Here is an 11,994-nt window from a genome sequence, read left to right as displayed (position 1 = left end):
ATAAAAGCAGATAACATCAACATAATGTACACCAGTGCAGCATGGAAACACCTTAGAATATCGCAACCAAACTTGGCATGTAAGTAGAGCTTACCAAGTCCTGTCAAATGCCATTTGGTCGGTAGATAACAGCTATTAAATGGCTGTTCCTTTTCATTGTTTAGCACCACTTAATTATCATTTAGTTCAATGACGTCACCTGAAGGGCAATGATATCAGGCATGCATTGCACATTGAGCCAAACAAGATTGTGAAGCGCCATTAAATTGGGTAAAATTACTTTGGCAACCAAAAAAGCACTCCTAAGGAATCGGATGGTCATGTTAATCCATATGGTTTACATGTATACATTTAAGCAGCGCTGTGCGCAAACACCTTGGAATATAGCTGCAAGTTTTAATACATTTGTAGAGGTTATGTGGACCGTCAATTGGCGCCGGTCGGATAGATAAAATCCAAAATATGCCTGGGCTATTCACAGCCTACGTGAAAATGCCATACAACAAATTGCCGCACAATTTGGCACGCTAATAAAACTCACAGAGACAACTCCAATGCTGTAAGTCCAGTGAATAACATCTATAATATAACATCTAGGCTTTTAGAGTATTGCCTCCAAACATTAGGGCTCACTTTTACATGTCCAATTACATTGGTTCGATGGATGACATGAAACTTTGACCGCATTTCTCAAACATGAAGTGTAGATGTACAAGACACATTTTCCATGCCCAGTGTTCCATGTGTTCCAAAAAGTGTGCTATTTAACATAAAATGCTATAAATTTGTGGAGCAAATGATAGTCCCCTTTCATCAAGCCTTTTCATATAAACTTAAAAAGCTATTTATTTCTAAGTTCTGTGCCCTGTGCTCCAGTTTAATTATGTAATGAAAAAAAGATACATTTCTAGTTATACAACATGAAATGTAAAGAGTATATCAACATTTATATAATTATCAAAAGCAAATCTAATGTTCCTGCGATACCTAGTATATCTATAAGTACAAGAGCACTGCATAGCGGGTGCCAACGCTCGGCTGTGGGTGACCTTGACCTTTTACCTAGTGACCCAAAAATGGGTGTGGCGTGTAGAACTCATCAAGGTGCAGCTACATATGCAGTTTCAAAGTTGTAGGTGGAAGCACTTTGATTTTAGAGCCAATGTTAAGGTTTTAGCTTGCACCGACGGGGGACAAGCTGTCTATGACAATTCCTCGGGTTTTCTCAGAAAACAGCCGAGCTAAAAATGATTACATTTAGGTTAAATTAGATTGCAACAGAGTTTTCTGAGATTGTTACCACAAATAACATAAAAACAGAAGCGAAAGTTTCTAATTTTAATCACATAAAGTTAACAGTAAATATTCATGTACATATATGATTATGTAAACACATACAAGCATATTCAATTGACCAATCAAGAAAAGAAAATTGACTTCAACAAGCTTGTTTATAAATCCAAAAGTGTTGGGTCAAACAAAAACTTTTTTCTCATTTTCGTGAATGATGTTAAGAAATAGTAAGCATAAAAGACATGAAGAAGAAAGTTATACAAAGTCCGTTGATGATTATTTATTCCTTTTTTTAATTGGTTCATAATTACCAGTAAACACTTCAGCTACATCTGGTTATTCAAAAACAAATCTCATATAAATGTAAACAACTATCAAGTGACAAAAAATAACATGTAATTGTGAACTATTGTGTGACTAACACAAGAAAGAAGTGTATGTAAATAGTTTTTAAAAATAGCAATACAATTTGAATTAATCAATGAACAATATATGGAAACTGTCAAATGTTTAATAAGACAAATGTATACGGTAATGCTTGAACAAAGTCCAACACTCTTTCACACTCCAAGGTTAAACAATCTAAATTTGATCCAATATTTAACTTGTCTCTTTCTTGCAAAGTTTCATGTGATCATTATTGTCACTGTGTGAAAGTGAAGCAATAGATTTTTAACATTCTTTAGAAAATTTCGAAATTGTGAAAGAATATACAAAAAATACTAAAGGAACAAGAGTATTAACATGCAACATATATAAATATACTATCAAAAGCTTAAATTCAAAATATGGCATGCTTTAAAGCTTACTTTTAAAAACAGTAACAATATAATAAAAAGGGTATTTTTCACATCATTGAACTATACTACACATGCATTTTAGATGGAATTCAACATGAGAAATGCATTAAAATAAAAAGCATATTTAATTTTAAAAAAGCCAGTAACAGTTAAGGAATAATGTGGAATGCTTTTAACAACAATATCTATCACAGGTATGCTTTGTTTTTGTCAAGTGTCTTCACAATTTATCATAACATTGGATGGTCAGTTAAATAACAGTTCTTGTGTTGTCGCTTGATTAAAAACACACAGTTGAAATGTGCTTAAATGTAGAATATAACAGCATCACAAAAACACGTTCTCATGACTCACTGTACATGATTTGAACAAACAACCAAACAACAATTAGGCCCCCATCCTATTTCACAACAAGCAAACAATGCACTACTAAAACTGTGTACTGTTAGGTGACCAATAAAAAAAATAATAATGTGCATGCAAACAACAATGTGCAAAATAAATATACTGTGCAGAACACAGCTACAGGCCCGTATTCACCAACCCATTCTTAGACTTAAGAATAAAGAATAGACTTTGAACCAAGAAAAATGCATTCAGTGTTTGAATATATACAGGCCTCAACTGGTGCGTATGTCATTAACAAAATGTTCTAAATGAAGAATAATATAGATAGCGATGTTTACTGCAGAGTTTGACTCAAAATTAAAGAAATTATTGAATATTATAATTTAAAGAATTTTCTTTATTCTTAGACTTAGGTCTAAGAATTTTTTGGTGAATACGGGCCCTGACCATAAAGTCTCTAATTAAAATAAAATAATTACAAATAAGAGTTACAAAATCGTCCATGCTTATTCAGTGATTATTTGTTTCAATAGGTAAAATATAACATTATTTACCCTACTTTGGTTTGCTGAAAGTTAGGACAAAGATTTAACAAATGGGAGGTCACCTACTACCAACTGCAAGTGGAATGCAATCTATATTTCAGTTTAATTGTTAATTAGAATATGTCGTCAATGATGAGTTGAGCAGACTGCACAGGCTAAATTGAGACGGCACTTTAAGCACATGCATTAAGCCCTGTTTTACAAGAGCCTGGATAATTTCAATCTTTCTACTGCAAAATTGCCAAACATTAAATCAAAGATCAAATACAGTGTCTTAATTCTTTTTATGTTTTCAAAGCAAATTGGAGACAGCCTAACTTTCATAAGGTGTGCTTGTCTTAGTGCAAAGCGCAATCCTCATTTCCATCACTCAACCAAATTCTGAACAAACCAATCCCACTGTGCGCAGCAAACAATCAATGCCAAGTTCTGAGGTAGAGGCCACAAACACAGTGCCTTGCATGTGATTCCTGAATACCTCACAAAAAAGTGTTGGTTCTTGGCTGAGTGCTTGCAAATCAATAGGTCATTTTGGTATGAGCTGAATTTAAAAGTTACCTCTCAAACAATCAATATTTAAATACATATACATGTATGATGAATACTACAAGTTATGTTTCAGCTGTCTGTTAATTGAATAAATCACACAGTATCATATAATTATCTAACATAAATGCAAGTTGTCTGGATATTACAACCATTTTAGACATGATGGTTGAAAACTAATAAAAATGCTCTAATTTACCAATCAAAAAGGTTTCAATAACGAGTCAACAAATTTTGACAAATTCATTCTTTAACAGCTGGAGCAAGTTGACCAGAACCGAGTTGCCTGGAAGAAGATGGTCAGCTGTCCCAGATAGGACCACAGGGAAAGATGAGATGAAAATGCATGCTTTTCTCTGCACAAAAAGAATTAAGATATTGAAAGAAAGGACAGCTTAAATTCCCTTGCATACCACGCGATGATATTTACCCTGCCCCACCGACTTCAAGAAACCTATTGGAAAGAAATGGCATTAGTTGGTCAGAAATACCTCTACAATTCTAAAAGCATAGTGGTAAATAAATTAGATTAAAAATTAAAACACCCTTGAACAATCAATAACATGTAAACATTCCAGTTTTGATTTTTCCACTTGACAAGGCACATATTTGATTTGGAAGGGAAAATTCTGTAAAATATCAATGACATGTTTCTTGTATGTGTAACTTATTTCCAATATAATTTGTAAATACAACAATACTTATGTAAAGAAGCATTTTCAAACACATTGTTTTCTCTTCTCCACCATTAATTTTTTTACATGCTCTTTAACTGTAATTACTAAATATCAAATACTTATTGTTTTTGTGTCTGAAAATATAGACACTAAAATATATACCCAAAAATACAATGTCTAAAAATTTAGAGTCACACTGAAAATATAAATAATGCATTGGATGCTCCTATATTCCGTTGTAGAATGTTGTGATCATGGTAGCATGCACTTGTAAATACCACAACGTTTAGTATTTAGGCAAAAAAGGTAATTGTTTCTACTAAAATTGCCAGGAAAAGTAGGGCAGGTACATGAAGGTCAGATTAACTTTCGAGCCCCCAAGTTTTTTATTTTGGCTTAAAATTAGGGTGTCCACAAAACTCAGAGTACTAACAGTAACTAGTTACATCAAGATCAATATAAATGCAAAACTGTATCAATTGCAAATTTCATTATGCACTAAAAATTATGTAAACAATCTTTCACCTGATGTTAGTTGACTATAAACATTAACAAATTATTCCACATACAACATATAACCATTTCCCAAAATAATTACATTATTTCTTCAATCACTGTAAGAAATCAAAGCTTTAACCACCTTTATTAAAATACAAAATCCATTTCCATAAAGAGAACACTAACAACTTAACAAAAAATGATTCCCTTCCCTTCTGTCTCCAGTGAACAACATCATAAAGGAACATAAACATAAAACACTTATGCAGCTACGGGTTCCTCTGCCTTTGGCGCAGGCCAATCGAGACCCTTGGCAGGGGTGCCTGCCCTTGCAGCTGAGGCGGGCTTGGGAGACGGGATTGCAGGAAGGGGGGACTTAATGGCGGCCATCTTTGGACTGGCGGACTTTGCACGACTGCCCTGAGAGGCCGGCCGCGGCCAGTCAATGTTTGGAGTAACTGGTTTGGCATTTATACCGGGGGAGGCAGGGAGTTCCACTGAGGACTTGGGCAATGGTGCCTGGGCGCCAGAGCGCATGCCTGTGCCAGAAGCTCTCAACTCTGTGGTTGCACCTGCAGCTTTTGGGGACAGTGTCTTGTCGGCGTCAATGTCAGCTTTCACTGGGAGTGGTGATGGAACCTGAAGAGAACCACATTACCATATATATGTGCCACGCTCCTAAACTATATTTTCACTAAGAAGAGACTTCCTTTATATGAAAAATAAAATAAAAGCAGAGTGTGTCGTCCCTGATTAGCCATGTGAACTGTGCGACTCTTTAAGCCGATGCATTAAGCACCATTTTCCTAGAATGAGGCTCAAATAATAAGGTGTCTGGTCCAGTTGTCATCCAATTTGCTCATACTAATATATAATTGCAAACCACTTTTTTTCTTTCATGGTGCTGAGCATATGTATTATTAGATAGAAAACTTGAATGCATCAAGCCAAGAAAAGGATTTTTCAAATGTTAATAAGACATTTCTGTTCATTTCTACAAAACTATGTCTGAAGACTAAGCTAAAAGCACTTTCAAATTATAACATCCTATTTGATACTACCACCTCCACTTAAATGCCTTAGTAAAAAATAAGAATACAATAATTGCAAACCTTGCATTGTTTGAGTTTTCCACCCAAAACAATGTCTCCGTCTGTCTTGATACGGTCCAATCGCAGGACTGCATTCTCTGTACGTGCTGTTGAGTTGGTCATGTTGTTACCTGAGAACATCATCAATCTATTATTCTAGCACACTTATTGGTACTAAAATTGTATATGTTAAATAAACGAGATGTTAAATAAACATGCTATAGGTCCAATCCAATCTTTTCCAAATTATAAATCCAATCTTTTCAAAATTATTAAATTTCACAATCTGTGATCATTCCTAAAGGGTAACTTGAATACTATGAAACTTATTCATAATGTAAAAAAGGATGATTTACATTAAAAAATATGCATGACCATGGTGTAACTCGACAGCATCAACCTGGTAATTTTAAGTGCTGGTCTACAATTTTTACCTCATATTTAAGGGGCAGGTTCAAAGTTCTTATCCGGCATTTTGAGTACCAAATCCAAATCCTGATTTTTAAAGGAGCAGGTCCAAATGTTTTACCTTGCATATTGAGGGACAGATCCCACATTCTAACCTCATATTTTGAGAGGCAGATCCAAGGTTCTTACTTCATATTTTGAGGGGTAGGTCACAAGTTCTTATCTGGTAATATGGGGAGAGGTCCAAAGTTTTACCTGTTTTTTGAGGGGCACATTGCAAGTTTTTACCAGGCATTTTGCGGGGCAGATCCAAAGGTCTTACCACTTATTTATGGGACCAGTCCCAAGCTCTTATCTGGCATTTGCAGGGCAGATCATGAGGTCTAACCACTTATTTATGGGACCAGTCCCAAGTTCTTATCTGGCATTTTGCGGGGCAGATCCAAAGGTCTAACCACTTATTTATGCTCCATTGGTCATTGTTGGCTCGGGTACTACTTACGTGTACCCCGGGTACTCTTAAGTATACTTACATGTACCCCGGGTACGGTAAATATACTTAATCGTACCCGGTCGATATTAGACTGTACCCGAGTTGTATTTCCGCCTAAAATCCTTGTCGTAAAACGCGCTACCGATAATCTTAAACAAACTTCTCTTTTTAAAAAAACTGCGTCAACATGCTTTGTGAGTATGAGTTTCGATAATATAGAGGCCATTTTACAGAAAATTGACATAAATGTGAATATATTTAATTTAAAAAAATAGCCGACAACAACCGATTAAGCTTTAAATTTCCCGGGTATGTTTTAGTATATTTACTGTAAGTATACTTAAGAGTACCCGGGGTACATGTAAGTAGTACCCGAGCCGACAATGACCAATCAAGCCTTATTTATGGGACCAGTCCAGAGTTCTTACCTGGCATTTGAAGAGACCAGTCCCAAGTTCTTACCTGGCCTATTAAGGTACCAGTCCAAAGTTCTTATATGGCATTTTTAGGGACAGGTTCAAAGTTCTTAACTGGCATTCGAAGAGACCAGTCCCAAGTTCTTAGCTGGCATATTGAGATACAAGTCCCAAGTTCTTACCTGGTATTTTGAGAGACAGTTCCCAAGTTCTTACCTGGCATTTGAAGAGACCAGTCCCAAGTTCTTACCAGGTATTTTGAGGGAAAGATCCAAAGTTCATACGTGGCATTTTTAGGGACAGGTCCAAAGTTCTTACCTGGTATTCGAAGAGACCAGTCCCAAGTTCTCACCTGGTATTTTTAAGGGTAGATCCCATGTTCCAACAAACGTTCCCCATGGTGACTCTCGAGACCTCTTCACACCTTGCATCAGGTGCCCTTTATCATTGGCAATGATCTGTGTGAACCCAACAAAGGCCCTGGGTCTCTAAAATCAATAAAATATATAGAGATTAACAGTGAAATTGGGTCCTGATAATTCCAGAAATTGTAATAAGCCTGTTTCAGCAATACAAATCTGCATCACAGATTGGTGTTCACTGAGTTGGTCAAACAGCGATGGTTACTTAAGCATGACACTATAATGTCAAAGATTTAGAAATCTTAGATTGCAATGTATAGTTTAAATCAATGATAAATGTCTAATTCTGAATCAAACGAAACATTTGGTGAAAACTTATTTTTCAAAGGTGTAATATATTTATACAAAACAATAAATCACACTAACTGAGACAACACCATTGCCTTAGATGCACTAAATCTACAAATGGTTTACCCACCAGGTTGAGGTTTATGAAATACATAAAAAATATGAACCATTGCTATACAGAGGACGCATAAATACCACACTATGTTCTCTATTCAAAGAAATTATTTATTTTTAATATGCACCAAATTTTTATTAAAAATTTGAATATTAACAATAAATAATACAATTATTTCTATAGAAAGCTGCCCACATTTGACTCAACATAATGCCTACATGTACTCAATAGATATTTGCAATATTGAAATGACAATTTCACCACAAAAAGCAAAAACAATACATTTATAGTAAGCTGTACGCTAAACTGCATATAACTATTACATGAAGTAATTATGAGGTCATACTGGTATTAAAATGTGTCAATAAACTGCAAACATCTAAATTAAATCATTAATAGTCAACTTGATATAAATTGTGTGCAATCACAATTTATTAATTAAACTATTTTTATTAATTCAAATATTTAAGGTTTGTTTTACATAGTTAGCTAGTCTTACAGAGTCACAGTAAATCAAAACAATTGAAGCATGATTTTTTTTACGCAAAATGAAAAATTAATGGATACATACAACAGCAATTGCAACTACATATTAGTATGTGGTTGTTGAAGAAACTTCAGTGCAGAACTGCAGCAATATTGATTAATTACACATCATAAATCTGACTTCCTTCACTTTTTTAATACACAATTTGTCAGAATATGAATAAAGATTAAAACATCATTTCTGTAAGATTTCATTCGCAAGATTCGGTTTACATTCAGAGTTGAAACATCTGAGCATGGCATAAAAATCATTGAGAAGATATAGAAATTAAGAACATTACTATAGGTTAAAACCAATATAAGATCAGTTTTTTTCTTATAAGAATTACTAAGAGTGAAGTTTATTAATTAAAAGTAAAGTTAAGAAAATTTTCTTAATTGACAAGAAACATAAATTTTCTGAACTGAAATTGTCTACAATCAACCACTGGTAGTATGGGCAGTTTTTTCAATAAATATTGATACATGCTATGGGTGTGTGTCAAAATAGGACTACAATGTGCAAGCAAGTTAAAAAAGGTTAATCAACATAAGCAATGATGTCTTGATACTTCTCAAAATCTTTTTTTTCAAATCGGTCATTACAAAGCATGCTTTATATATTGAGACAATAACATGGCATACTTGTAAGCCATTTAGCAAATATACATTTAGTTGAAGAAATAAATTGGTATTTCATGAGCACTTTATGCTTTAATTTATTAAGTTATCAAGAAAATATCATCACAGTTACAAAAAGCAACCCTGCATGTATTCAGCATGAACACAATTGCTGAATTTGCACCAAAATGTTAAGAACTCAATTCCATCTGTTCATCTAATTCATACAAGTTCATCAATAATTGTTGATTTAACATTGGTCATATTGAACGTGCAAATGGATGGTAGATGGAATTGAGTTAGAACACTGAAGAGTAAACTTACGGTGTCCCGCATCCCTCTTTCAATCATTTTCTATGGATTTAAAACACATGTACATTAAGATTCTGGCTCTGCAACCAATTTGTCACAACATCCCAGACTTGTTATATTTTGAAGAAGTACATGTATTTTCCCATAGACAATCAACTAAATCACATTCCACCAATCAAAACACACAATTGTGGTTATAAAAGTCGTCATACATTAAAATTATAATCAGTCAAACCATGAATTGTGTTTCAAATAATCATTTATGATAGATGGATAATTATATGATTATGAACATCAACCAGACATGTCTGAAATCAAATAAATAGTTAGTAAATAGGTATTTTCAACTTATTTATTGTTTTCTATTCTACATTGAATACTTACATGAGCAGGTATTAAGATATCACTTGCTTTATCAGGATATGTACCGGTACATGCATCACAATGATAATGTCCCAAATTTAAATCTTATTACAAACAAGGGACAAAATTGTCACAAAACCAGGTTTTCATTGTGAAAAAAAAATCTGATAAAGGGAGAAAACTCAAACTGAACTATTGAAATGAACAAATAAAATTAACCCCCTTTGTAAGTTTGTTTTTAAAAAAAATCTATTTTTAGTCGTGGCGACCTTGACATTGGAGATATTGACGTGATTCTTTCGTGCGACACACCGTCCCATGATGGTGAACAAATGTGCCAAATGATTTTAAAATCTCACAATGAGTGACATAGTTATGGCCAGGACAAGCTCATTTATGGCCATTTTTGACCTTTGAACTCAAAGTGTGACCTTGACCTTGGAGATATCGACGTAATTATTTCGCGCGACACACCGTTCCATGATGGTGAACAAATGTGCCAAATGATTTTAAAATCTCACAATGAATGACATAGTTATGGCCAGGACAAGCTCATTATGGCCATTTTTTACCTTTGAACTCAAAGTGTGACCTTGACCTTGGAGATATCGACGTAATTATTTCGCGCGACACACCGTCCAATGATGGTGAACAAATGTGCCAAATGATTTTAAAATCTGACAATGAACAACATAGTAATGGCCCGGACAAGCTTGTTCCGCCCGCCCGCCAGCCAGCCCGCCAGCCCGCCCGCATTCGCCAATCTAATAACTAGTTTTTTCCTTCGGAAAACCTGGTTAAAAATGACTTGTACAAAGAAAATGGTTTAGATACTGTTAGAAAGTGACAGAATAAATCATCAATTTGAAATAACTGTATGAATATTCACGAAAAGAGTATATTGCTTAAACACCTGTTCTGTTCTATATATATGCAAAATACATTAAATGTACAAGCCTAATTAATGCATTCATTTGCTTGAACAGTCGATACAAATACATGTTTATGGTAAATGTTTGACTGATATCTTTGAAAAAGTAATGCCCTCTTGGAACATTTATGTGAGAACATATCGTAAAATTAAATGTACCAGTCAGATATCTTGACCTGCTGGTAGATACACTATGATATTCCTATGAACATATTTCTTTCAATCCTACAATCAGTTGAACTTAAGTGTAAATACATTTGTGTTGTACACAAAGCAATGTTTTCATACTTCTTTAAGTCTACTAATGTACGCACCTCTCTGTATCTTCTTGGAACCTCCCAGTTCTGCAAAAGCGTTGGCTTAAAATTCCGTTCATACTGAAAAATGAATAGAAAAACTGTTCTTCACTGTCATAAATATAAAAATAGCAGTCAATGCACTTAAAATTTTTGTTAATATAATAAAAAATTATTTTAAATAATTACACAATTTTAGACATTATTTTGCATATTATATATATAATATAACCCCCCGAATCTAGTTGCATTTTGTTGGCAACTGCATGGGAACATGTGTGTTTTCGATGAAAAAGGTCATGTCCAGTGTTCCACAATCTTTCAGCAATAGGCATATAGTGCGTTTCATACCTTGTGTATATATAATATCTATACGAGGGTTATTTTTTCAAACTATGTATTTTTGTCAATATTCGTTGTTGAAAAGTCAAACCATACACAATAGGTGTACATTTAACAATCTGGAACCCCTGGGGTAAACTAGGGAGGGGGGTAGGGTCCTGGGGGGGGGGGGGCAAATTAATGATACTGCTTCCTGTGGTTCGAGCCCTGCTGCAGCTACTTTTTTTTCCTTTTTTAAATTTTATTCTTGATGTTTTACTGGAGCTTTTTAGATCCAATGTTTACATTTATCCATATAAAGCATTTAATGACACACTTCAAAACATGCCAAAATCTGTGAAATGGCCCCTTTAAGTCAAGTCTCAAGACAAGTTAGCCCAAGCCAGTGGCATTGTTTACAACAAAAGCTGCAATTTCTTGAACAGAACAAACCTGGTTTGCACTAAAGTGAAGAGCCATGGTATTTATTATTTGCTGCCAACTATTTTTGATTCGTATAACAGTATTCCTGAAATAAGAAAATTCCTTTTTTTACGCCTACGTTGTCATAAATAATGTCATCTCTAAGGAAGTGCTCTTTAATGGATATAGTATAAAGAGCGAAAATAAATACATCGTCATCAGCGACATAGGTGTAGGCGATTATTGTTAAAAGGATGCGTTA

At 34.4% G+C, this 11,994-nt stretch overlaps 1 protein-coding gene across 2 annotated transcripts; it reads right to left on the bottom strand.

The window, feature by feature from the left end:
* Positions 1–1,325: 1,325 nt before the first annotated feature.
* LOC127855140 (protein Flattop homolog) lies at positions 1,326–11,927 on the bottom strand. 2 transcript variants are annotated; one of them, XM_052390539.1, is made up of 6 exons: positions 11,763–11,927; positions 11,007–11,069; positions 9,411–9,440; positions 7,468–7,603; positions 5,820–5,929; positions 1,326–5,346 (listed from the first exon to the last, which is right to left on the bottom strand). In XM_052390539.1, the coding sequence occupies exons 1-6, from the start codon at positions 11,787–11,789 to the stop codon at positions 4,969–4,971; spliced, it is 744 nt and encodes a 247-aa protein (XP_052246499.1). In that variant the 5' UTR covers positions 11,790–11,927; the 3' UTR covers positions 1,326–4,968. The 2 variants fall into 2 exon arrangements, with proteins under 2 accessions (XP_052246499.1, XP_052246500.1); XM_052390540.1 differs by lacking the exon at positions 9,411–9,440.
* Positions 11,928–11,994: the final 67 nt, after the last annotated feature.

The sequence above is a fragment of the Dreissena polymorpha genome, chromosome 13 (genome assembly GCF_020536995.1).
Source record: "Dreissena polymorpha isolate Duluth1 chromosome 13, UMN_Dpol_1.0, whole genome shotgun sequence".
Taxonomy (NCBI): Eukaryota; Metazoa; Mollusca; class Bivalvia; order Myida; family Dreissenidae; genus Dreissena; species Dreissena polymorpha.
The sequence above is the reverse complement of the archived record's forward strand: the minus strand, read 5'-3'. Positions and strand labels throughout refer to the sequence as shown.